This window comes from Daldinia decipiens (assembly GCF_022478715.1).
Source record: "Daldinia decipiens strain CBS 113046 unplaced genomic scaffold F4813scaffold_10, whole genome shotgun sequence".
Lineage (NCBI taxonomy): Eukaryota > Fungi > Ascomycota > Sordariomycetes > Xylariales > Hypoxylaceae > Daldinia > Daldinia decipiens.
This window is the reverse complement of record NW_026054553.1, coordinates 10231-37726: the sequence shown is the minus strand read 5'-3', so window position 1 is coordinate 37726 and position 27496 is coordinate 10231. Positions and strand designations below refer to the sequence as shown.

The 27496-nt window shown below is 46.3% G+C and overlaps 6 protein-coding genes across 6 annotated transcripts; 1 reads left to right on the top strand and 5 right to left on the bottom strand.

Moving 5' to 3' along the window:
• Positions 1-13013: 13013 nt before the first annotated feature.
• On the bottom strand, positions 13014-13959 carry F4813DRAFT_353763 (uncharacterized protein). The gene has a single exon (XM_049242677.1). The coding sequence runs from the start codon at positions 13815-13817 to the stop codon at positions 13278-13280; it is 540 nt and encodes a 179-aa protein (XP_049101037.1). The 5' UTR covers positions 13818-13959; the 3' UTR covers positions 13014-13277.
• A 772-nt stretch (positions 13960-14731) lies between these two features.
• On the bottom strand, positions 14732-16211 carry F4813DRAFT_353762 (mediator complex, subunit Med18). The gene is made up of 2 exons (XM_049242676.1): positions 15611-16211; positions 14732-15547 (listed from the first exon to the last, which is right to left on the bottom strand). The coding sequence occupies exons 1-2, from the start codon at positions 16036-16038 to the stop codon at positions 15208-15210; spliced, it is 768 nt and encodes a 255-aa protein (XP_049101036.1). The 5' UTR covers positions 16039-16211; the 3' UTR covers positions 14732-15207.
• A 179-nt stretch (positions 16212-16390) lies between these two features.
• On the bottom strand, positions 16391-18781 carry F4813DRAFT_21112 (MFS general substrate transporter). Its single transcript, XM_049239672.1, has 3 exons — positions 18362-18781; positions 18004-18291; positions 16391-17948 (listed from the first exon to the last, which is right to left on the bottom strand). The coding sequence occupies exons 1-3, from the start codon at positions 18589-18591 to the stop codon at positions 16688-16690; spliced, it is 1779 nt and encodes a 592-aa protein (XP_049101035.1). The 5' UTR covers positions 18592-18781; the 3' UTR covers positions 16391-16687.
• Positions 18782-20806: 2025 nt separating this feature from the next.
• Positions 20807-21637, top strand: F4813DRAFT_21067 (mitochondrial ribosomal protein 10). The gene is made up of 2 exons (XM_049239664.1): positions 20807-21017; positions 21088-21637. The coding sequence occupies exons 1-2, from the start codon at positions 20906-20908 to the stop codon at positions 21255-21257; spliced, it is 282 nt and encodes a 93-aa protein (XP_049101034.1). The 5' UTR covers positions 20807-20905; the 3' UTR covers positions 21258-21637.
• Positions 21526-23190, bottom strand: F4813DRAFT_21075 (uncharacterized protein). Its single transcript, XM_049239666.1, has 3 exons — positions 22354-23190; positions 22089-22255; positions 21526-22016 (listed from the first exon to the last, which is right to left on the bottom strand). The coding sequence occupies exons 1-3, from the start codon at positions 22487-22489 to the stop codon at positions 21846-21848; spliced, it is 474 nt and encodes a 157-aa protein (XP_049101033.1). The 5' UTR covers positions 22490-23190; the 3' UTR covers positions 21526-21845.
• On the bottom strand, positions 23191-27351 carry F4813DRAFT_21080 (Pleckstrin homology domain-containing protein). Its single transcript, XM_049239667.1, has 5 exons — positions 26545-27351; positions 25907-26449; positions 25614-25856; positions 25373-25556; positions 23191-25319 (listed from the first exon to the last, which is right to left on the bottom strand). Exons 1-5 carry the CDS (start codon positions 27109-27111, stop codon positions 23893-23895), a joined length of 2964 nt encoding a protein of 987 aa, XP_049101032.1. The 5' UTR covers positions 27112-27351; the 3' UTR covers positions 23191-23892.
• Between the last annotated feature and the right edge of the window lie 145 nt (positions 27352-27496).

Sequence of the window (27496 nt, the reverse complement as noted above, 5' to 3'; positions counted from 1 at the left end):
AGTGCATATACATGTAGGTAGCTCGGCAGCTCGAGGTGCACAAATGGTTCTTTTGCTCGGGTACAATTTCCCCTGCCCAACCCCTCTCCTTTTACCTATTTATTTATTTATTTATTTTTCGCATACATACCTATGTACATACCTAACCTACACACATACGTAGGTAGTATACCTAGGTATGCAACATATTCTAACCAAGTTAGATGCGCAACGGACTCTAACTGAAAAGGCACAGCTGCATATGTAATGTGTCTAAGTAGGTACCTATATAAGGTATAAGAGGTATGTAGGTAAGTAGGTAGGTATTTTGTACATGGCCCATACGCTACGTACATGTATATATGCGTGTATGTATGTATGTATGTGAGGTGTATATAAGCTTGGCGTGCATGTCATGCAGCTCTGGCTGCAAGTAACCTTACAAGGCTGCATCCATATTGAGCTTGAAATCTCGTCCCGCCTCCGGACTCGGGCTGTCGGGCGACGCCAGCTTTGGGGGCCGAACAACTACCTGCGTAAATGATAGCAAATGTACGTATACCTACCTAACATACCTTAGGTACTGCGTGGGTGAGCTCAGCTCAGCTAGAGTACCTAACCCATGACGAGGCGACAAGGCTGTGGCCTGGTCACTACCTGTTTCCTGCAAACCGGCTGTATGCGGACAACTCGTCGACCAGAGGGGCGGTCTTTTTCTGAGGGTGGTTTTTTTTTGTCGTTGTTTATGTAGTTGGTTAACCCCTCTTACCTCAACAACACGCTTCGTTCCTATTGCTGACCATATGCACGTCCCGGTCTATTTCATTGCCGAGTTCCCTACCGCGTGATATGCAGGCCTGTGTGGCTGTGTCCAAACAAGAGACCAACGATATTCGTCGCTACTGCATATGCCATGCACTTTTCGTCCAGACATTTTCGTCCTACTTGCCTTGCTAACTTGCTAGGTTACTGGTCACTCGTTGTCCCTTAGTAGTTGTCATATCCTTCCTTCTTTTAGACGGACAACAATGGCGACGACAACAGCCTGACGATCCATTGGATTCCGGGCTCGAGTACCGACAGGCCTTCAATGCACCGAGACAACATACGAGTCTCATTTGTCATTACTGATGTTGCCAACCTTCTCCAGTACTTACTACTTACTACATCGTGCCCCTTTCCGGTAAACAGGGACGTCAGCCCTTTTAAGCCGTGGGCGTTTTTTGCCTGTTCCAATGCCTTACACCCCTCCCATGTCTGCGGGTATTTGTCTTGTCGAGTAACGTTAAGAGACAAATGGTATCGGAACTGGTAGGTTATTTAGTCTGCTTGCTCGTGCATGGAGATGGTCCATATACGTAACACCGAGAAGAAGCAAATAAAATAAAGGAAAGGTTTCCTTCTCTTTTCCTTCTAGTATGCATCTTAATGGCCCCTTGCAGCAAGTCTGCGTGCGTGTGCGATATCTTATCCGCGGAGATTCTCAGACGTATGTCGACCGAATGGTACCGTTTTCCTTCGCTTTTACCCCGGCTCAATCATTATTGGTAGAGAGCAAAATAAATAAATCACATCTTGTATATCGAAAACTTCGATTAACGTTGCAAATCAAACGTTATCATACATAGGTAGGTACCTAGGGACCTAACCTAGTATTTATCAGAACTTGACCCTTATTTTTTAAGATGTATCACTTCTCAGCTGCTGAGACGGCATATAATGAAACGGTGTAGTAGCTCAGCCGCTACCAACACTATTGACGTCGATGGCTGAACGACTCGTGTCGAGACGGTATACGTAACCCCACCGACAGCCACCTGTTCATCACCTTACTATGTACATACCAACTTCGATAGGGTAATGGGGTATTAAGTTGAGCTAACTGTTCAGGAAGCCCGGCGCCTGGTGCTCTGTGCTCTGTGCTCTGTGCTCTGTGCCCTGTATTAACACCCGGACGTAAATGGATAAGTTTTGGATGTCCAGTAGCATCACCCACGCGTCCCCGCAGTGACGACCCATTCACCGGCTACTATAATTGATCAGCCGGAGTAAATTGCTTCCAGCTGCGGGTGGCACGTTATTGTGCGTCTAATATGTTTAATATGTCGAATATGTATTCATTAGACCCCTTTTTCATATGCGAAGTCATATGCAAAGAAACCTTATCGAATAAGTCCCCTGGGGTCGTCGCGCGTTGTTACTATGTCACTCGACTGATTGGAGAGCATATCACTTAGCATCACACATCCCGAAATCTAGTACTACTTCTTCAACGGCACGCTCTCTTTTATTACCCCGGGCTTCTCTAATCCCATCACATACTACCGGTAACGTATAGCGTAGCACCAAGAGCGAACATAGGCCAACAGAGAAGACCCAAGCCATCGCTTCGTTAACGCCACGGAGGATGAATGCGATGGTTCTTAATATCGAAACGTTTCAGAGTGAATTTAGACCATCTTCACTTAACTAACTACCTACCTACCTACCTACCTACCTACCTACCTACCTACCGTATCGTAATATGGCACTTCTTACTAGGTTAGTAGTTAGCTGCCCCGCGGCCCGAGTCTTGGCTTCGAATAACAAACCACCTAACTCCCAAATATGTATGCTATGTATGCTATGTATGCGATGACAACGCACCCTACATACATAACACCCTAACCTAACACCTGGTCCCTTGTGTGACATAGGCTACCGAGTCTTCCGTTCCCGCGGGCCACTTCTCTCCTAACCTTCCTAACCAGGAAGCTCGGGAGAAAACTTGGGCCGATCTTCCAGAATACAGAATATTGATCGACTCCCGTCTCTTACGAGAGATAGGTACGTATACAACCGAGGACTACATACATACACTACACTGTTGCAAACGACTTACGGCTGCACGATGACATATTCTGCTTGCCGACTTACTGTCCCTTAATTAATTTTCTGGATTCCGCGTGCGATGTAGATCGTCTTTGATACTTGCCCTGACCCTTGCTTGTCTGCTTGTCTGCTTGTCTGCTTGCAACGGGGGTCAAACACATCTAGCACGTGGCCAATCATCAAACTATTTCTCGTAGGGAGATTTTGGGACGAAATTTTACAGCTCAACATTAATCCACTCTAGTTGGAAAATGAGGGTTTTCAATTCCTTCTAGCGAATCAATCTCCTGTAAGTGTTTATTTAGACGGGTTTGTTTTCCGTTCCGAGAACTCGGTCCCAACATGAATTTGTCAAGGTCTGGCCCAGTCGGGAAAATGGAAACGGGATTGGGATTATCCATGCATTTTCTTTTCGCCGGAAGATATTTACCTCCCTCTCGTAAGGCTGACCAAGGCGCCGGTATATGATAACCATGGAAACTACCTAATGTACATAGAAACGTTGCCTGGATAGATCCTGACCCCGTTCAAGTTCCATCATATATCCCCACCCGCATGAGCTTCCCATGTTATCCTCCCTGCATACATACATACATACATACGGTACCCGGCCTTACTCTTCCAAGTGAAGCCGTGATGATCAGCCAGTCAGCCGGTTAGCCTATCGAAGGGGCCGATTACTTATAACAACATGCGCACACTTGGTACTAAACTTCTAATCTGCCAATCCGTCAATCTACCACCTCGGATGCTGTGGGTAAGGGAAGCGGCTATTTACTCATAGTAACCAAGGGATGAGTGCGAACGGTTTTGCTGACTGCGTTGTTCAGCTGCAAGATCTGTCGCTTCGACGCTAGGCCTTATACTACGGACGCCCGACTTTTTTACCATAGCTCATTATGGGATCGTTGTATGCAAGGCGTCACCATGTTGGAACCATGCTGGAACCATGCTGGAACCATGCTGGAACCATGCTAGAACCATGTTGGAAGATGTCTTCCGTAAACAAACTAGGTGCATATGCCATTCACTACCGTGCTCCACATGTATACCTACAAGGTAGCAAGCCTAGGTATGTAATGTATGTATGTATAGGTTGTACTCTACCTACCTCTGCGCTTATTGTGCAGTTTTCTACATAATGGACTAGCAAACGAAGTTTCTAGCCGTCCCGCCGAATGCGAGAGAGGAGTTCCCGTATGCATATATGTATACACTCATATATATACCTACACTCCTACATTCCGATATGATACATAGTAGAATACATACCCGAAACAATAACTGGGGCGCGCTCACGTTATCTCCTAAAAGTATGAGCTCCATCCGGATCTTGAAGCCTTCATTCGTTGATACGAGTGGAGTGAGTGCCTGTCTCTATTCCACACTTTTAGGAGGTAGGAGTCGCATCGCGTCGAGGACCCGTGGGGTTCGATTACTTCACGATGTGACTATAGTCTATGGTTTGCGGTCTGAGGTCTATGTAAGGGTCTAACCTAAGGGTCTACATAGTAAGGGTCTAAGGTCTAGTGTATGTACCATGGCGGGCAAGAAATATTCTTTACTCCAAGGGTCCAGGTCGTAAACCAGGGCGACGCTTTGGACGCTCTAGCCAAAAGTCCCCTCGACTAGCCCCGATATAGTGAATCATCCGCCAGTGGTATCGACGCTCGGTTTCCGGTTTACAATCCATTTCCGCGTGCGGATTACAGACGCATAGACTCAAATCATGTACATACACACATATTACGCTCCGGTAACTCCTCATGAATCGTGTGGAGACCTGTTTTTTATTCCACATGCCTACGTAATCTCGAGAGCACATTGGCACATGCGGTACATTGGCCCCCGCGGTATGGTTCTTGAAGTGGATATGAAAGCAAGGGATGCTCCAATAGGATTTCGATTTCCAAGTTTGATTTACATAGTACATGCTTTAATATCCAGGTGCCATAGAACTCATACATACTAGTCGATTGTCTAGTGTAATTACTAGTATACAGGTATAATAGCTCGTAAATCATGGTCGATCCCATAGCAAGAATAATACACTAGGCAGTCCATTCCGCTGGGCTGGGCTGGGATCTACATAGCCGTCCGAGTTCCACTCGCGGAGGTTGCCTTCTCGTGTCGCCGGACCTATCATCGTTACAGCTGTCACAACTGCCACGACGTCTACAGGTATGTATGTAGGACCTTCACAGCTCCATGTCATTGGAACGGATGTACGACGCTACACGACGGCGGCGTGCAAGAACGAAGCTGACTACGGGTCTCGATCCGCTGTCGACCGTTCGGCTGAGAGCCTGAGAGCCTGAGAGTGCGTTGTTATTGTCTTGTGATCATATATGTATGCATGCACGTTTTGCTGACCGCAGATGTAGCCCTTTTCCTTTTATTTCGGAATTACCTAAGCCTTAGCAGGCTACCTATCGTGTTCCACGACGGTGCAGAATTTTCGATGTGATCGTCCTAGCTACATACAAATCATATGATAGATGCAGGAAAATGCTGCATAGTCGGTAACACAATGTTACCGGCGAGAAAGTCCTATCCGCGGCGGTAGGTCGTGGCGGCTACCGTTTACACCTACCTCTCCAAAATCCCCGGCGACGGAGTAAGACGGAGTAAGACGGAACAACTATATCGGTTCCGGACCGGCGCATTAGTTAAAGATTGGTTTAAACCCGGTCTCGAAAAGAAACCCGGAAGCATGCCTATATAGCCTATGTTAAGCTTATGCTTACATCACCTCGGCCATATTATGGTGCTTGGGGCCCAAGCAACTAGGTTAACCCATGACTAAGAGAAGAAGACATATTCGCAAAATATGACGACGAGATTAGCTAATCCACAAATGTCCCAGCGGTGCTAGCAGCTCGTTGCTGTGCCTCCGGGCTACGATTCTTACAGAGTCTCGGCCTTTAAGTCGGGATTCAATCTCCCATATTCCTTGTACCTACATCGCCGACCTCATTCCCATCGTTCCGCATCGTAAACCCCATGGAAGGGTGATATAAGCAACGTATTCGATGTATTCGATATGGTTTAGTAGGTGCCTAGGTCGACACCATGTCTGGACCCTCTCGCTTTTGCCCAGAGGCGTCTATCTAACACGAGGTTTCATGTCAGGGACGGGCTTCTACTGCCGGCGGGGATCCAGTGCCGTACCATGGCGCCAATGGTATCGCGAAAGCGATCGCACATGGCACTCCTACGGACGGGGCGAAAAGGCCGACAGGAAGGCCTCGCTGGGGACGCTAGATGCGTACCTAAGCCAGCAAGGATATGTGAATCCGCTAGGTTCTCGAGGCATGTTCCGTCTATCCTTGCTCTCGCCCTCACTGTCTACGATGACGAGGTACCCATAGCTACTCTATGCGTACGTTAGTTCGTGTCTACTGATGATTCGAAGCGGCTCTGATGCCCGCTCCCATCATGGACAATCCTAGTTATCCCCACCGGCTCTCTCTGCCCTACGGCGTGCGTCGGCTATTTTTAGGTGCAAGTGTTGGTGATGTACGCGTTGTTGTCTATACAATCCTCGCTTCATCTACCCCGAAGAGCTGGCTAGCTACAAGACTCATTCAGTTAGGATGTTTTTGTAAGGCTGACGGATTGTGGGAATGGCGGAGACGGAATCTGCAAGTCTCGTCTTGTGAAGACGACGATCTAACTATGAAACTTCTGGGCATAAGCTGGAGGATCCGCTAGTTAGCTTGTTATGTCTGACGGTAAATCTACTGCCTGCGCTACGACGCTAGTACAAGTTCCTTGTCGTATTCGAATAATATTGTCCGCGTTTCGGAGTGTTAGTTTTTACAGTTATGGCAGATGCTAGCTGAGTTGTTCGTATGTTAGATGAGAGGAGTCTAAGTATGTGGGAACTTCTCTATGTACTTACTACGCCAGCTAGGTCGTGCCTTGTACTTATACCTCACTAGTACACGGTGGATTTGCCGTATTTTGTAGCTATTTTAGAAGCCTTGGACGTTGAAAGTCAAGAAGAGCGCTACTTAATATAATGTATCGTTTGTTAATTTCTATAGATTGTTCGAACTCAGACTATAGTATTATACCAAGCTCTCGTGTAACGTGAATCTATAAAAGGTTGAATACTTCTGTGTGAGTGTTACTAGCTTCGACTGTTCGTGATCGTATATACCCCTGTCTGACACCGCTCAAGTTAGTCAGAAGTCAGCAAACGGGGTACCCTGCGTATGTACTCGACTGAATGCCTAGCATGACTCCATCCGTTTGCCTTATGAGGCGGATTGAATATTATATGTAGGACTTACACAAGTCTCAGCCTTACCAGATTACAAACGTCGGTTCCACTTTGGGGGCGGCTAATATTACCCAGATAGTATCTTCGTATTACACAAAGACACGCGAGAACGTAGCAGTGGAAAATAGCCGCCCCCAAACTGGAGACCAAACCAGGGCTAGTACTAATCCAGACGAGTTGGCGGCTTTATTAGCTCTACCTTGAGACTTCACTTAGATACACGAGGATGTTGTGATAGTTATTAGCTATAGCGGCACGTGGGAAAACAGGAAAATAACGTGGCTTTTCGATCATTTACCGCGTACGTAGGCACGTATTTGTGTACCTACATACTGATCCAAATTCCTATTGGAAATTCATCGGTGATACGCGTTTTTGTCTATTTGTGACTTCGACATCCTTCCCCGATCTAGATATTCCTAATAAATCTAGACATGCTAATCACTACCATATCATGAATGAGTGATCAGCTGTTAGTACTGGTAAGGGACCGGGTAGGTACCTCAAAAGTACGCGGGATGTGAAACCTGCTACCTGACCCCAGTGATGGATCGCCAGAACGCAGCTTGTATGTAGTTCAAACGCTCGTTTTGCGTGTGCATGTATGTACGTACGTGCTGAATGCGGCTGATGCTTGCTTGCTTGCTTGCTAGCTGCCAATCTATCCTTAATGAGCTGCTACGCCACGGCGACTCCATCCTTTCGTATTTCTAGAAGCAATTATCGTCGTGCAAACGCGGAAGCTTTAATCATATATTGTACGATGGAGGATTCGGCAATGCGTGGCGAGTCTAGGATTCCTAATATCTACGTGCGTACAAGACCCAAGCTGTTGGTTGCGTTACGCGATGCAAACAAAAGTAGTCGACTTGCCCAGGATTAATATCTACACCGCCTCATTACTCACGTTGAAAGCGGAATTTTCCAGTGAACCATCTGTAAAACCGGAACGCCCGTTCACGGCTAGGTAAATAAACCCCCATTTCTTCTCATTAGCCAGAGGATCGAACAATACATAATGTAGTATACATAGGATAGATAGTTGGGTAGGTGGACACATCGGCAATGGCCTAAAGACGAAGAATAATACCGCGTTTGGGAGTTGATGAGCTTGGTATAGTAAATGGACCCCTTTCGCATGATTTCGTACGTCTTGAAGAGCAATAAATCCTACTCCTTCCTACTATAAGCAACTAAGATTAGCTAGTTAAGTGACTTCTGCATCATCGTACATGAGAACGCATAATCAGAGAACGGACGAATTTGATGACGAGGACGCCGTAACGAAAAAAAAAAAAAAAAAAAAAAAAAAAAAAAGGATTCCGCGAGCTGAACTCGGCCAGTCCAGTGGCCAGCCATATGCTCCAATATGATGTAGCACGGAAGTCCATGCAGCCATGCGAACAACGGCAGAGCGCACGTCTGGAAACAACTGTACAATACCAGCTGCGCCGTAGGCGCATAGGCGGGCAAAGGATCGTCATCCCTGATCAAGAAACCCTCCTAGTGTCTTCCCCAGGGTCTTGAACCCTAGCTCGGCCGAGCGACAGCTTTTCCCTCCTATCGCACACCACACCTAAAACTTCTGCTTTACACACCCTTTAGGTAATGAAGTGTGTCCCGGGTACGATAGAAGGAACGTGTGAGCAGGGACATGAGCCTACCTAGACCGAGTACCGAATTCGTCCAGAGAGGACCTCAGTAATTTTCCTTTCTCTTTTTCGTTAGCCTAGAAGGAGAAAGTCCAAAGCACGGACAGTCACGCCAGATACCTAATGTATATGCAATACGAACTATGTCTTAAGTCCCGCTAGAAACTTCGGGTAGCGTTGGCACTGACCGATATCTACCCGTTCTTCCAAGCACGAACCCGTACCGAGCCGAGTTGAGTTTAGCTTAGCTACCTTTCTTTCCATTGCTGGCATATAAGTTGTACAAATGTAGTAGTATGATCTGCTAGGTATCCGATAGATCTCTGGAGTTATTGTTACACATACAAGGTACACATATAGACCCGTAGCGTACATATTGCATAGTAGTGCCCGTAGAACAACGTGGGGGAGCCGGTAGGGTAGGGGGTTTCAAATGAGGATATGTTTGATTTGGCCGCCTAGGACGTAAACGGACCGTATCAAAGGAAAAGGAGTAACATGAGCGTTCTACCGGGATTTACCATCGTCTTGCTTGTTGGACTTGGGACTGTTCAGCTGTCCTCTCTCTTAAGTTAACCTGTATACCTACCTAGGTAGGTAGGTAGTAAGTCATGTGTGCGCCCAAAGACAAAGTTCGCAAAGTCTTTCCCCTACTCCGACGCAACAGGTCTGACCTTCAATCCAAACCACAACAAAGAGATGGTACTTGATCTATCTTAAGAATCCTTCGAACCCCAAATCTCCAGTTGTGCTCAGAATTAGGTACGGCTGCATGGCGCGCAGGTGGTTTTATCGTGGCCGCCGCGTCTGTTACGCACGTCAAGCGGGGCTATTACCACGTACTCTGGCGGTTAAAGGATGAGAATCCCCGACCCCTGGTAGTAGCTAGTTGCGGGTAGAAGGTGGGAGCTATGTATATAACATATTGCTCAGGGGTTACGATAGAAACACCTCAATACTGGTTAGCCTATCATCACGCATTCTTGCTTCACAGTATCGATATTGGTTAGTTATGTAAACTGCAAAAGTACAGACACCCCCAAACTGTCAGGTGGGCCCTCTAAGCTCAAGATAAATGCTGTGTTATTCATTATCTTGGTTATATTGCTATAATATCAAATATCAGGCCATCAGGCTACTAGTGTTTCTCATATAAACAGGTTTATTGGGGTCCATTAGGTTAACCTACTCGGTATGCAAAGTATTTGCCTCATGACTAGTCAAGATATCCGCAGTGGGAACTTTATGGCATTAGGATTCCCATTCATGTATGGGACTTTGAGACTTTTCCTGCAGCAACGGCTGGTACCGTAACTAGGAACCAATAACATGCACTAGTCTAGATCTCCTTGGCTGGATCGAATACAAATCTAAAGCCTGGACATTCCTCCATGCGCGTATAGAATGTATATATATAATGAAGAGTTTGATATGATGCGGCACAAGCCAAAGCCACGAGGTTAATAGCTGTAGGGCGTACACCTACCTATCATAGCAGTAGAGGTAGGCTTAATAGGGGGATGAACATGGATCCCGTGTGGTGATTATCCCTTCCCCAGACGTCAAAGCTATAGGCAGCCAACAACATGAGTGCGGCACGACATCCTAAAAAGGCGTCATACGTTAAACTTCCATGTAACATTGTAGGTCAATCTGTTGTTACTTTGGGGGCAACGGGTTCCACCCGAGAACGTCGCTGTGCCGTCTATCGACGTATTAAATTTTTCATACCGATTCTAGATAGCTCCCCGGCCGTCTCAAGTTTGCCCGATGCGTGTAATTACCTAGCACTGCACGACGTGGGTGAAGGCGAAGAGGCGGAGAATACCAGATGTGATTCCCAGGCTCTATCACTCTAGGGTACGCTCCTGTTCTATTGTCGGGGAAAGGGGCACAGGTCTCAGACTCGGCGGTAATTCTGGGGCTGCTAAAGAACTTGCAAATAACCTTCTGACGGCATCAGCCGAGGAGCTTCAGGGATTCTTCAGTATGTAGTGATATACATGGTTCCATCTATATTTTGCCTTGATATTAGTACCGAATAACGGGATGCGATACCCCCTTGTCGAATGGACTTGGCTGTTGGTAGTTAGTACCTAGGCACTTCAAGGCTAAGTACCTCGAATTTGGGCTAATCCAAAAAATACCGGCGAGCACGGAGCAGATCCTACTGTAACTACTGTTGACTGATCTTGGTTGTGAGAGGCGTAAGCTAATGTTAGAACACCTGGGGTAATCGAAATATATTGATCAACTTTAGTCCAACAAAAGTTCCAACACCCAACCCAATACGACTACATTGTGCATTCGATTGCAACGAGTTGGTGTAAGGCTTTGTAGCTAGGGGTCTACAGGAGAAACCAACACGAGAAGTACGATGATTTTAATAGCCTACTCACTTATTTCCATAGATACCTAGGCAACGTAACTTAGCATCAATACCTAATAGTAAAACAAAGCTTGGTATTCACAATAGCTAATCAGTACGTTTGTAGCGTTTATCTAGGTTAGATAATTATAACCGACTTACTAAGTACGTAACGTGTCTTATCGAACGAGGGCTCGTTTAATCTAGGCCATAGTCAGTTTATTGTAATCATATCACTATATTCTACTTGGGGTTGAAACCTAGATTGGTCTCGTTGATGACTTAATTCTATTCTAGACATAAAAACGTCTAATATTATTTCATACCTATGAACTTAATCTCTTTAGAAGGTGTAGAGGAACTCACCAAATAGTTGCCAACACGTAGATTAGAGAATATACTTTGGGGAACAGTCCGAAGCCTTTTGTTAATGTTCACGAACTAATTATAGATGAGATATCTGGAACAAAGGATACTGTAACTATGTATGTATAGCCACGAGCTTCTATAGTTACCTAGGTTTAGGGTTCCTTGCGGGAGAGCAAGTTGCTTCTATGTCTTTTTAACCTACCTCGTAATACCCAGACTGAATGTTTTCTAGGGATATTTATAGAGCTCTTAAGGGAATTGAGCTATTATGTTCTGAAGTACGAACGGCTACTTATTATTTCCTATCACGGAGTTAAAACTAAACGTATCATCTATTGATGGCTAGTTGGTATATTTAAAACCGGGGCGAGAAGGAAGGAATAGCCCTCGTCTACCTCCCCAGGGGTATACAGGGTACAGAGCTATCTCAAGACTAATATGCATTCGTATGATGTTTTCTGATATCCTGCAAATATAACCTTAAAAGGGATATATAGGTAATAATACTCCAGCCGTTCCTGTTGGCTCCTCCGGGTGAGCTCATGTTCGGTGCAATATTAGTACTCGGGGGCTATCTCCTGAGGCGTCATAGGTTTGCTTTAAGCCGTTCTGTACCACGCCTGCAAGGACATGAAGCTTGTTTCAGTTGTCATCTATTGATGGAGATTTTATAAGGAACTCAGAACATCAGATCTCTGTAGCAGGTTGTAAGGCTCTTTATATATAATAATATAAAAGGATCTGACTCCTGCAACAGTCGTGATATCCTCACTAATAACATAAAGATAGTTCGGATTATGTTTTTATAAACCCAAATCACACATATCCTTCAATATTGTTTTCATTGATAAATATAAGCAACTCTCTTAGAGCTATTCGATTTGGTGCTTTATCCCAGCTGCGGTCGTGATAATGGCTATTACCTCGTTGCTATATAGGTAATGACTAAGTGTAACACCTGCCATCACTTCGCTTGAATCCATAGATAATTGGAAAAAGATGATACGTGGACAAAATGTGGAAATTCCTGATATCCCCTGAGAGCATTAAATATCGCAAACTATTTATGATAAGATCCAAACTACCTGTAGAAGAGCAAATATTGGTGATTCCTCAGAGAGAACTCGAATATCTGAGGAAATTTTCGACACTATAATGAACTTAGATACTAGCAGCAAACAAGAAAACTGAAAAGGGGGAATAAAGGCTCCTAAATAATACGTGCGTGGAGTACATGGGCAGCCGCAGTCTCATTAAACTGAAATACCTTATTACAAAAGGGGCATTATGAGTAATTAAATATTTAACATGTTTACATTTAGTATTGGAAGGTAGTATGGAAAGGAGAAATGCATTTCTTTGTCTATAACGAACCTCATGGGGCCATGAAAGAACTAATTACAGCATGATATGCATCTTAAGATGCTTAAAGGAAAAGTGAAAAACCACGCAAACCATGTCCTGGGCAAATTATTCTATAGAATCCCGTAGATGAGAATCAAAGAGGCGTGTCGCGGCGGTTATGTTGGCCTATCGTTTTATTCCCTCCTGCTCCGTGGACTCCTTTCTGGACTGCAGCCACTACCAAATAAACTCCCATGAACAAAACTCAATCTTCTTAATTTTCCGCATTTTCTCAAGACTTTCCTGTCCCAAAAACACTCTGCCCCTCAGTAATGAACCCTTCGAGTGAAAGAGGAATATTATCGGGACGCAGAGCCCCATCCCTACTACGTCTTCTCTGTAACGTTTAGTCCTTGTGTGGGTAAAATGCGGCATCATCTTCCTCAGAAAAGCTTTTGGCTTGCTCGTCGAGGATTCTCTGGCGGGCGTGCCTGTCAAGCGTTGGCTTCGGCTCCTGGGGAGTCACGGCATGAGAAGGACTACTTATGTGAGGCTGCGCCATCTGTGGTTGCTTTCCTTGGTATGGGTTCTGGTAGTCTCGCGCCTGCATAGGAAGATAGTAGTTGTTGAAAGTGGGGCTGCTGACTACGTTCTGGCGCGGATCGGTGATCATCTGGCGACTGCTGGGGATGATGCCGGGAGGAGATGTAGTACCAATACCTTGACCTTTGGTTTGGGGACGAGTGGGCGTTTGAGAGTTGGAGTGGTTCTGGTGTCCTTGCGAAGGCGGGAGGACAACCCGAGATGTTTGAGGGCTGGTGGTGCTGTTTGGCATCGTCTCAGGGTGGTGAGAAGGGGACATGCGAGCGCCATAAGGCATCTGAGAGGCATAGTTCGGGTTTATATAAGCTGATAAGCCTGGACCCATGGGTGCTATAGGCGCCATAGGTGTCGGGGCCGGGAGACCAGGAGGCGGTGCTAAATGATACTTGTTAGCCTGTATTGATGGAACCGACCCTGAAATTATTAACCCACCGGTAGTTCTCTGTCCAAAGTGTGAAGCGGTGGACCCTTTCGGAGGGCCAGGAGGTTGGTTCGCCGATACGTATCCCGTATGTAGATTAGGAGGCTTCAAGCTTTGTGCCGGTCTAACTTGGTGGGGTGGATAGTTGCCGTGAACAGGTTTGGGATTATAGTAGGGAAGAGGTGGAAGGCTAATGGTCTCTGGAGGTGTAAGGGCTCGCTCTCCACCACTGGCACTGTTGCCGTTGGTGTTGTTGTTGTTGTAAGACATCTCGGCCTGTGGTGAATGGAAATATTATCAAGATGACCCAGACAGAAGAGATAAATCGGCAAGGTCGAGGAAACCTAACCATTTGAGATGACTTAGGGATAGGGAAAAGAGTCTTGATGAGGATCAGGAAAGTGTAAGAAAACCAGTGTTGTTAAGGAATCAGGTATTGTTTGCTGTAGAAAGTTTATATATTGGCCAGGTGGTAAGTACGATATTAGAAGGAGCGACTGCCGACTTGGAAAGAAGAAAATAAGAATCAATGATTCATGTATTAAGGATGAGGTAAAATATCACCCCATCGTTCTTACCTGAAATAAGAAACTGAAATGTGCCTCCAACTGGCGCATGTTACTATGTCCCTGTTACGGAAGCAACGAAGCAACATCTAGAGTCACGCTTGCTAATAGTCAACAAATAAACTTGGGGCAGGTACGAATGCACAAAAGTGCAACATTGATGGTCAAGATGGTACATGAATGATTAGTTACCTAGGTATCTATGTGTGTTTAAGCGCACTAACTTGGATACTAAATAATTAGATCTTACAATATAAAAAATAAAGTCCAGTTGAATTATATTTCTTTTGATATAGAAGTTGTCATCACAGAAATTTAACAGGGCAACGATATTGTTGAGACATGAACGTCCAGTTCAGCTTGCGTACTACCTAGGTACCTCCTAGCGGCCATAAATGTGCACAAAAGTAATGATTCCTTTATTGGGCATGTTTTCTCCCATTAAACTGGACGGCTAGGTTCCGAGGAAATGCTAAGTTACCTTAGGCAGATGTAATATGTATTAACACCGCGTGGCCATGTCCATCTGTCGACTACATGGGCGCATGTTATATCCTTGATACCCCTTCCCTCTATATCTTTTGCAGAAGGACTACCCCCTTTATATGTGTCCATTGCCTTGGTGTTCCGTACCAGCTCAGTCATCTTGCATTTCTTCGTAGAGAATCTCGGGGCCTTAGCCGCCATCGGGATGACACGCCTTCTTAGACCAGGCTGGCAATTGTACCAACAGCATGAAAGCTGTTCTATCCTCGGCCAGGTATTACAGGGGGCGGTGCAATCCTAGTGTCGAAGACCCTCCGGTCAACAGCCTTAAAATCAAATATCTTCTCAAGCTCTGCCTTAACAACTAAGAGCTCCCCATTTGCTTTCTTCACCTTTTCCGGCTGGCTGTCATCAATGACATTCAGTTTCACATTCAACACCCATTTCTGTGCCGGATCTACTGGCCGGAGATCGGCCCAGGGAGGGAGAGCAGCCAGTGGCCGCCCTTGAGATTCTGGAAGGTGATAGTATCTGCTGAAAACGAATTCGACATTCTCCCTGACGAAGGAGTAGCTCTCCTGAATAATTTCATTCTTGTACCTAACAATAATTCATTAGTACTGGTTTTATCACCTACTTAGCTAATGTAAAAGTAGGACATACTGGAAGCCGTTGTCAGTGAGAGCCGTCGGAAGACTATTCTGCTCTGGAATCTCAATCTTCTTTCTTTGCGTTACTGGTGTGTCTCGAAGAGGGTCTGGTAGATCTGTCCACCGCAAAGTGCCAGGTAAAGCATTGAACTCCATATTAGTTTCTTTGCCGAAATCCCTATCTGGTACAAGTTCGTAGGCCAGTTGAATAACATATGATGACCGATTTAATTGGCTACTTAGATCTTTCCAGAGCTGCAAGAAGCGTGATTGCTGGAAAGCGCGCGTGACTTTTAGGGGCTGCGGCTGTGGCTGGCCATGGAAGAATAGAATACGGTGGACGGTGTGACGGGCGTTCATCCACGTCAAACCTTGTAGGACTGCGCAAGCCATTGCGAAATCTGAATCCTTGACGGATGCAGTGAGGAAAAGTTCCCGCATATTGTCTATCGGTAGCAACCTCTTTTGCGGCTGAGGTTGAAAACTTGGAAGTAAGAAGCAACACCTGCAAGTTAATAGAGAAGTATTAATCAAAATAAGTGAAGTGGGATTTATAATGGATGCTTGTAGTATGGGCAAATAGGGTTTGAGAGCTGTTGATGTTCACGTTGAAAGTTGAAGCTTAGTTGATGTCAACCCCACAGACGCCTGTAACGGGCCGACACGACGGCTGGGCTAGGCAGTACAGTACTGAGCTCTACAGTACTTACCTGGTCTAGGTACATGTATGTGTCCCACTTATATCCGGCGTTGCACAAGCACCTATAATAGGAGTAAACCCAATTGATTTGATCTAGACTATCAAGTATCTCGTATGAAAGGATGAAATTTATAGTCACAAGTGTATAACCATGTACAGTTAGAGAGCCTTTTATTTATTGAACATTAATCATTTGAAATAAGCGTGATTCAGTGGACCAGCGGTATCCCATATCTATATCACCGCATCATCTTACACGTCGAACTCGTCCGCTCATTCTCAATTCACCACAACCCATGCGAAAACCGGAATCCCCTTGCTAAACCATGCATCATACCCCTTTTGTTTTACTGCTAGAAAACTAAATGCCCCGAGCCTCATGTATATGTTTTAAATTACACGACCCTTGACCTGCTTGAAGTCCTTGACTTTGATATCCCGCCAGAATGCGACAGAAACAAGGCCTAGCGCAGTAATGGCCGTAGCAGCGACGAACATCCACCTTAGGCCATCACCGTAGGCTAGAACAATTGCATCCCTAGTCGGCGAACCAACAGGGTATGAGAGTTGGATTGGAAGTTGGCCGTAGATATCCGTAAGATTTGCCTGAGACTCTGCAGGCAAGTACTTGGCCAGTGCGTTGGGGAAAACGCCTGTCCAGATGGCTGCAGAAACAGTGCCTCCAATAGCACCACCGACGCTACTGAACATACCCTCCATGGCGAGGACAACGGCGACGTGTTGGTGAGCTGCTGCTGCCATAACGGCCATTTGCTCGCAAATAACGCAGGCACCACCGGCGAAGGCGTATAAGATCTCGCACATGATAATCCAACCAAGGTAAGTACCAGGCTGTCGGAAGTGGATGAGTAGGCCAATGCTGAGAATTGTGACCGGTACACCGAAGTACAGGGCAATCCACTTGAAACGACCAGTCCAACGGATCAGAATACCTACTATGAAGGAAAAGAAGCAGGATCCAAGACTGTAGATATTGCCGACATAACCAGTTTGGGTTACATCCAGGTTGAGGACAACCTGGAGGAAGGAGCTGAAGTAGGCAGTCCAGATGTAATATTCAACAAACAGAACAGCGGCGAGAATGCAAGCTCCAAGGACGGTTCGATCTTTGAGGAGCTCCCAAGGCATAAACTTGACTGGTGCGAAGAATCTTTCCCAGACCACAGCTCCGATGAGAAGCAGTCCACCAAATATGATCAAGCAAATGACCAGGGGGTCCTTCCAGCCATAGTACTGATAAGAGTAGATATTGAAAGGAAGCAGGAAGAGCGCAAAGCCACCCGAAATAAGAACAAGGCAGATGACGTCAAACTGCCAGAAGTAATATTTGATCGATTCCCATGTTGTGCGGCCGCTCGGGGTGTAGATAACCAATCCTGCCTTCTTTGCCTTTTGGTAGTTCCAGGTAAACAAGAAGAATAGAGGAAGGCACATGATTGGAGTAATGATGGAGAAAATTCCGAATCCCCATCTCCAGCCAATACCATATAGGACGCTGTCGGCCATGGGAGCGGTAATCCATACGGTTATAATATAGGGAGACGAGACGAACGCCAACATTAGGGCTCGGTTCTTCAGGTGTGAAGTATCGGCGATGAAAACAGAGAGGGAGTAACTAACTCCATTGTATCTGAAAAGGGTTAATATATAGGTTACTGAAGGATTTTCGGGAAGCCAGTACTTACCCAACCCAATAGAACACCTGTGCAGCTGCATAAGTCTCGACGTTGTTGCATGCTGCCATCATGACAAGGCCAACGGTCATTAGAAGAACTACGACCAAGAAACCTTGAGGCCGACCCCAGATATCCAATATTTTCGCTAGAGTGAGCTTTGAAACGCCGCCAATGATATTAGACATAACGCCTGTTGTGGCAGTCAACGAATGGAGGGCAAACGAGCTAGTAACATAGGGGGTCAAAAGAGACCCCATGCCCTGTTGCATAGAGTCGACAAAGTAGATAATCCAGATGCTATAGACATCATTAGTTTACCTAACCTATAAGACATGGAAATAAAAGAGACGGTCTAGTAGTGACTTACAAGACATAAGCTAATATGAGATTAGACATGGTCCAGACCTTGGTTGTGGCCTCGATTTTCTGGACACCGGCTTGAGCATGGCTGTCGATGGCGTCGATATCGGTATCATTCTCACTATTCCGAGTTTGGTTATCGACGACGCCACCTTCCTTATCGTTCGCCTGGTGGGATTTCTCCTCCACCGGCACCTCAGTAGGGTGAGCGAACCGAGCGAGCGGTCCTCTCATCATTGTGGGTGAAGGATTCGAGTAATCCTAGTCGATCAAGTGGTGGTTCTGACTTGATACAAACACAGCGTAACAACTTCCGTGGACTAACTAGTATTGATAATAAGCCAGTCGTGTCGTAGCATAGGCAATGGCCAGCAATTTAAACAATTGCAATGCAACGTACACCAAGCGACAAGCTATTATCTGCTCTTATATGTACATAAGGATATATACAGAGAGAGAGAGAGAGATCCTCGGCCGAGAAGTGCAATAATGCTGGCTGGCTGGATGAATGAAAAGAAGAGATCTTGGGTGGTTAACCTATCCTTTTATTTATCTGATGGGCGTTTTGATCAGGTAGGCGCTCCTACCGTACCGGAGATTGATAAGTGGGAAGCACCCTAGCTAACCTTGATCTCTGGGTCTGGCCGTGCCACCATGAGGGCAACCACATGCGGGTAGTAACTAAAAGAGTGGGGTATGCTATCCCAAGTACCTGAGTGGAGGGTACCTAAGCTGCTATGCCATGCCTGAAAGTACCTAAGAGACATACATGGTATAGTCCATGATTTGAGATTCAAAAATAAACAACGATCAAGCATAAATCCCATGCCTAGGAGGGTATACTCTACCGGACGCTACTTCGAAGCTAGGAGCATGCCATGGCTAGAAAAGATCAAAGATACCTCTTAATCCCACTTTGTTCTGCTCTGTTTTGATCTATTATGTTTAAAAAGATGGAGGTCAATTACGTAAAATCATCCCACAAATCGTCCGTACTTACCTATGCTTAAGCTGAGAAGGGAAGCCTGAACAAAGCATAGTTTACGAGTTGATAAAAAAATTCAGCTCCGAAGAGGGAAGGTTCCTCGGGCATTCCAGGTGAACTTAGCGACCCACCAACATTCAAGGGACCTAGCTGGACCAACCTCGATTAGGTGCACTAGCCGATTTAAGTGGTACCAGTACAGGAAAGACGGGACGCTAACAGAAATTATCTTATCAATCAGTACCCATCAGCCGAGGATCAAAGCATGACCTACGTGAGCTAACAAACACTAAGCTTGACGCCGATGGAGGATCGTATTCTTGATCTTGTTGGCGCATTCCAATGGCTCGGCTAACATCACGTCGAGACCGTAGCTGGTGGAGACGTAGGAGCAGGATTTGACGTTGAAAGATCTTCAGCTTTGCGCGACTTTCATACGACCATAAGCCGGAGGCGGGATTCACTAGGGGTACTGGAGATCCCGCCTCTAGATCCCGCCTCTAGAAGCGAGACATGGCGACTACATAACTAGAACATGAGATCTATTTAGAAGGCGAATCAGCTCATGACATCAAGAAACCATAAGTAGAAGTTGGCAACAAGTTACCCGGTGATCACTGGTCATTATAGGTATAGGGCATCTGCTATAGACGATATCTATGGTGTAAACTCGCAGTAGAAAGTCCACTAGACTGTTTAACTGACGACAAGCTTCTTAAACTCGACTTGGCATCTAAATAGATTCATAAATCTCTCACAATCTAGGAATGAATCGTTCGATCTAGTCGAGATCCTTGAAAGACCTAGATGATGTATAGTAGCTCCCTAGTGTAAATTGTCCAAGTTCCCGACAGCTCGATACCGTTTGCTTGTGAGACCCAACAACGGCCAATTCTCTAAAAAGAGAAGAGAGGTGCCGATATCGCGGCCAGAATTCGGAGCAATCGATGTCGTGTAAGCAAGCCCTCGACGAGGTTCCCTCCCTGTCGTTGATGCGCGCTATCACGAAAATCCACCACGGGGAGGATTACGTGTACTACGTCGTATGCCAATCATATCGAATGTGCGAATAGCATGTCCAAGGGGCGGGTATGCGATGCACATGCATATATCTGATCCTCGTTATGTCTCCAATGATGTGGGCTGAAGTAAATTATCATCATGTTTGATCTATGCTGATTGCTCTTTTTGATCGTCGGATGGGCTTAGGTTGGAACCTTATTCGAGCAAGTCACTAAAAAAATAAAAAAATAAAATAAAAAGACGATTAGTATTGGGTATGTGACACGGCAGCACGGCAGCACGGCAGCACGGCAGGACGAATGGCAAGGACATGAAGCGGGCACCATAGAAGTATTAGAAGGTACCCACACGAGCCTCTTTCCTTGGCCTGTGCACTTAAAAAAATCATTACACGTGATCACTCTTTTTCTTGCTAGATCTAGCTTAGCATTTCTTTTTTCCTTACCAAAAGCTTCGTTTCGGCCCACGCGGTTTTCAATTGACGGCAAGTATCAACGACCGGATAGGAAATACCGGATCCGGTACCGTGTTCGATCTTCCAAGATGTCGGCATCACAAAAGCCAATCCGTCTTCCTCCGTTGAAAGTCCTCCGAGTTCGCAACCCGAATGGCCAAAGGGAGCGTCCGTGCATGGCTCTCATGTCATCCGTTTTAGGTATGCGCAAATACCTCTCTCATGGAAATATGGAAATATCATACTTGAGCTAATCCAATATGTTCCATAGCATGCTGGGCATCTGCAGGATATAACACCGTTGGATGTGCGCAGGTTGAACAGGCCTTGCGGAATTGCATGGATGGACCACAACCTTCGAAGCCCAAGAGCAGCGAGATCAATTACCATCTTTCGCGATTCAAGGATAGGCTTACCTACGCGCAAAAGAAAAAGAAATGATAGCTCTAAAAGGGGAGAATATGACAACTACCAGCCGTGGTCGAAAAAGCTACTACGTCTTATTAGATCTTGACACCCTAAACGAAGATATGGTACAAATACTTTCACCCTTCTGTACGATACGGTGGAAGATTATGGAATGAAACAACTCCTAGTGTTCAAAGCATAAGCCGGCGTTCTAGGTTGATTTGAACGGGGGCTCCAGTATGATGGTTATCAACCAATTGATACTAGAAACGTACAATTAGGTTAGAGATGCCATCCTGGAGGGAATAGGCATACGCAGTCTGATGTGAGCTGAACACAGGGTTGCACATAACATCCATCAGTAGGCCATATAGCTTTGGAGGCCACTAAATATTAAACCAAGCGTTAGGTACCTATATACAACCAAAAGAATACTGGCTAAACGAAAGCCATTGACATCTCCGGACTTTATGTACAATTCGTTTGACTACCTAGCTTACGAATATTGCCAACACTACTGGAAACCCGAACAAGTTTTTCCGCCCCCTGATCCGTAACCTCCATATACCCTTAGCCAGATTTTACAGTCTTCCTCCCTCACCCCGCTTCTCAAGACTTGCTTCAGCATAGGCAGGGCAGATGCAAGCTCTGATAGTTGCTGCAAGTCCTTCCCGCGGGCGTTTCGCTTCCCATCTGCAGGTATACTTGCCAGTAGTCGCCGGTCAGCTTGCAAACCAGGAAGTTGAGCTGGCGGCCGTAGTTACTGCCCTGGCTCGTGATGATCGTGTCTCCCTATTTAATGGCGATATGGTTAGAAATTGGCGTGTAACCATGCTTAATATACTTAGGAATTCGAAATGATACCTCCAGCCCCCAGGCGTCAGTAACAGTCGCCTCCGCGAAGGTTAACGTTTTGTACGAGGTCTGGTCGTTTCCGATGTTCAAGAACAGCGACGTGTTCATGCTCTGGATCCAGCCCCCGATGTTGAAGTATTCGCTGCTGGCCTCGGGGCCCATAACCGGTATCTCGGCTGTCCGAAGAATGGCGGTTAGTTTCGCATGCCGTGCTTGGAACTTGAGAGTAGAGGAAAGGGGGTCATAAGGAATAGAGACTGGGGGGTGAACATACGGTCCTCTGGGTACGCCTGTAGATAGTAATGGAAGATGGGCGACTGCACGGCGCGAATCTGCTCTGGCTTCGCCAACGCCGCCGGAATCGCCGCGGCAGCGATTAAAAGGAGACTGTGGGCAAGAGATGGGCGCATCTTGTCCTCTTGCCTGGGTAGAGACTGAAAATCTGATAAGGAGCAGCCGGTTATTAATAAATATTTACTAAGCTGAAGCGGCGGTAGAAGTATAATAAGTTGGTCCCATAAAATTATAAAACCAAAACTACGAGTCCTGGATGACGATAATGAGTGATCTTTAGAGCGGGTTTACAGGTGGATGATATATATATATATCTACAACGCCACCCGTTAATTTACACGGCTCAACTGTGCTCAAGGCAATGGAACGCTGCATAGCTATAAATAATTTTTTGAACAGGGTATAAGGAGAGCTGTATACTAATTTGGCTGAGAAGGGAAGAATAATACAGAGCCAATCGGACGAAATAGGTAAAATGCGGAAGACTATGTCCGTTGACACTCAACTTCCTACGATGAGCCAAGCAAATCTTTCGTAGGGCTAGTTCGAGACCAAGATAAATCACATGTTAGAACATTGAGTATACTGCTCAAACGAGTATTTTAGGTAGATCGAGAAAGCTCCGAATATGCATATAATATAGACACAGAACGGCTTGGAAATCTTAGCATCAATCCACCTATATATAAGTAGCTGGCTGTCAAACTCTTACTCCTTTAAACACTCTAAGCGGTACCCCGCTAATGCCACTCGCCATGCTTCAAGGCATCATGGCCATCAACTACGTCATGTCGGATCTGCATTACACCTTCAGTTTGAAGCCCTAGGTTTACTCCCGACAATGCTATAACAATCCTCTTGCTCTTTCATGTTTGCAAAGTGAGACGTGCGAAACAGCAGAACCGCCATCCATTCTTAACTAGCGCCGACCCGTGCAAGGTTATCAAAAATGGCCAAAGTCCGAAATACCTGATTATCCTTCTTATGGCTCCCTCTATGGGCTAGTAGCCATGCTACCCAACCCAGTAAAAGCCCTTGAATCTCGTTGAAAGCTCGTGCCGCTTCATACGGTAATGATAGTCGGATGTGTTGTAAAACATAAGATTCGGATCGAACCAAAAATGATTGCTCACTAAGCCGCAAAAGGGCTCTGTAAGAGAAGCGAATCCATAACGATTGACAGTTTTCTTGCAGCACTAAAGCGTGCGAACGAATGTGAGGCCCCTTTTCATCTGGCAAGGACCCAAAGCCAATCCATGTGTGACCAAAAAAGGTCTGGTATCTAAAATATGTGCAAGAATCGTAAAGTCATAAAATGAACGTTTGGCAGATTTGAAGGGTAAGAAGTAGTATCGAGATTGAATCGTCTGTTATGAGCGTGCTGGCACTACAGCAATATCAATGCAACCAGTGTCGGGATTACGCCTCGGCTGTCTGCGAATAAATTATCGCCGTATTAGTAGGGATTTCGTGTCGAAAGTCCCTTTCGAGTCCTATCGCCAAGCCTCCTGGGAAAGGCTCAACTCGTTTCTCCGACGCAGAAAAGCTCTATTTCTCCAACGCCGCCAGAATAATTGCGCGCACCTTCACCCCACTCCGAGAACGCGATTTGGATGTCGTCGTCACTTTCAATTGTTACAGAATCTCCATCTTCGTCACGATATCGCAGCTTCAGGGTGCCCTTAGCAATTGAACTGGTTGTGAATCGCGCAAGCTTAACATCGATGCGGTCGCTAAGAGATTGATACGCGATATTGAACGGAACAACAAGCGTGAAATAGTTCCCACTATCGCAGTTTACCTTGACTTTCAATTGTGCGGGGATCGACGAATCCGGACTCGAGAGCGGGTTGCCTTGCGTAGCAGTACCCAGCGGTGGTGACCCGGGCTGTCTATTATCTATATTCAGTGTCGGAGGTGCTGTCCCTCCAGTTGTTGTCCCCGAGGCTGGAGTTGCTTGTCGAGGATAGATAGGTTGCGTAGGGAATTGAGACAAGGTCCCTCCATCACGCTGTACACCTGGGCTCTGAGTGCTGGTACGGACAGGGATGTCCTGTCTGGGGGAACCGGTTTGAGATCGCGGGATGCTTGGGTCATGTGCAGGGTGAAGATGGGATGGAATTCCAGGCACGGCGGGGACCGGGGTGCTATTATTAGTCCTACGTCCGTTTGGCTGCGCATTGATGTCCGGAGTGCTATAAGACCGGCTACGTTGCTGCTGAAACGAAGCCGTTCTGGCAGAATTCCTTCCATTCATCGGTGATGGGCCATCTCTCGAGGGAGCTCTTGGCAAAGCTGGGGCAGTGTAACGATTGTTATCTTCCCAACCGCTTTGAGGCGTTCCGGTCCTTGGGAACGGGTACTGCTGTCCACTTGTGGGTGCAAACAAGGTACTTGCCGTGCTTGTCCGTGACGACGCAGGAGACTCTGCTGTGGGAGAAAAGTACGACTCCATAACACGAGCACTAGGCGACTGCGTACCACCTTGTGTTTGAAGACTCAACTGCCCTGGAGGTGCCGGGAGAGGGAAGCGCGGCGGCGGCCCTCGAACGATACCTGCTAACGAAAGATTACTCTCTCCAGTAGCAGAGCGTTGCCTAAGACTTGTACTTGAGGCATTGCGGTTCATAACGCCACCATTCGGAACGCCACCGAAGTTGTCGCTCGGGCTCGGTTGCGTAACTTGTACTGACAACGCTTCTTCCTCTTCCTCGTCTTCATCGTCGTCCTGCTGAGCGTAGGGATTCTCGAGACCGCCCTGATTTCGCATCCACGCAAAATCTGGTGTGGACTGTTCGGGGCTTATAGCTGTGGTCGGTGCGTGTTCTTTCTTCTGCGAAACCAGCCCCGTCTCCCACTTCTTCATCGTTTCCTCGTTAGAAAACTTAATGATAAAGTTTTCTACGCCGGGGTCGCCCTTCCACCATATCTGCACCGTATATGAACCTGGACAAGTTAGGTTAGGTTAAGTTCTACAGTTGAATTTTTGCGTTGCGTACCTGGTTTTGCGAACGAGAGGACTTCGGTCACATTTGTCATAAATATCCGCCCCTTAAGCTGCAGTTTATTATTTTTATTCGGAACCTTCGGCGCAGATTTATTCTTGTCTTTCTTATCCTTGGTTTTGTTTGGTTGCACCTCTTTGCAGCAGAGAAGGATACACTCGAACAGGTAGATCTCATACTGAACTGTCATCAGTGTCGTCTTATGGATTCGAGAAATCGTATCTGCAAGACTTACATCCTTTTCTTGCTCACTACGTCCAGTAATGACAGTATACACACCGTGCAACAACAAACGTCCGAAAGACTTGACGTTATGGCTCTTCCAGTCGTCCACTCTATTTGTGAGTTCTTCCAAAGCTTCATCTAGCAGGTCACGATTGACTGCCTCGTTTGCCTTCGTAAGAACTCGTTCTGCTGCCTTGATACCTGCAGCTAAGTCGGCCTTGGCTTCTTCATCTTCGCACTTTTTCAGGAGAGACTAAATAAGTTAGCATCGATAGATCCAAAATATGAAAGGGGGTCACCAACCCCTAGCAACAAAGGATATTTGACCAATCTCTGCATTGGCTTCAGGAGGAAACTGTCCAATGTGTTAAAATCAAACGACACAGGGTGCTCAGCCAATTGAATCTTATCAAAGACTTTGTTCGCTATTTGGCCTGCTTTCCGCTGATTTGCAATGAAGGGTTGATAAATATCGAAGGCATCTTCGTATACGACAAACGGCGCACCCCATCGTTGCACATCTTGCGATATCGTGTTTGTAGTTTCGATACGAATCAAGAATCGCCTCTGAAAATCCAATATCGAATTTATGTTCAAGAATATTTGGTGGATGATGTCACCGGTAATCACACCCTTCTGCTCCAAGGTTTTCTTAAGATCATGTAGATTCTCCAGATCTTGGACGTATTTGCGCTCGGTATCGACAAGTTCTTGGATGATATGGTCGCGATATGTCATTTGAGACCCGGGTACCGTCGGCCCACTCTCCTCTTGATACGTTTGAACCTGCAGAAGTAGACCTCGCTGGTCGGCAAGGTCCAGAACATGATTCAAAATTTGGGTAACCTAATCGAGCAAGTTAGCTTGCCTATTCATGATACATGTTTGATATGCGAGCCAGACTTCTGTGTAGACGAACGGACAACACGGACAAGTCATACCTTGACGAAACCAGTAGTATCATTTCCCATCAAATCACTGATCATAAAGGACTCGGAGGGGATCTCGGGACGTTTCATAATAGCCTGGAGGAATTTGAATACGGCTAATTTGGGTCGCTTGGTCTCGATGGCCGTAGGATCGATCTCCAGTGGGCTTTCTAGCTGCAAGCAGTTATATATAGTCAAGAGAGGTACTCCAGTTCGCAGCAGATTCCATAGGGATTCCACGGGGCCATCTTCGTTGTGGGTTGGTGGTAAAGCATCGAGGTGAACCTCGAAACCAGGGACGCGAGTTAGTCGCTGCTTCAGCGCGATACAGATCTGATATAGCGACCTGGAGGCATCGGCTCTCTGGTTGATAATATTGGTGGTGGGCACCACATTGCCGTTACTCGATGGAGGAACCATAGATGAAAGCGAAGAATTCGACGAGTTGATGGCTGTCGAGCCGGATAACTGGCTTGTGCGGAGGCTGCTCGTAGTAGACGCCGACATAGGTCCGTAATTGTTGTTGGCTGGGAAGACGGGGGCCGTGTTCGTCCGTAAAAGTGCCGGAGCATGTGCCATACTATTCAGCCCATACGACTCTCGCCGCAGCTAGACACGCTCTAGTTAGTAACCGCACCTAAACGTCCAGGCGGGACGAGTGGTATCGATTCGAGAGACTTGGTTGGTTGGAAATACTGAGAATTTCGGGTTTCAAGGGGGTCGAGATTGATGCGGTGGAGGGGCCTGACAGGTTGCGGTGAGATCGCCACGAGATAGATGCTGGTGATGTGGGACGGTTGTCCTTGGGTTTTATCTGAAGTGGATTCGTTCCACGTTAATTTATATAGTTAATCCTAAGAGGATGGTGAATTCAGATGAGTGTCCTGATTTACGCCTTCTCTTGTTATCTTCTCCCCTGAGATAGTCACCGTCGCGCGAAGTATCCCAAATGACTCTGCGCTTT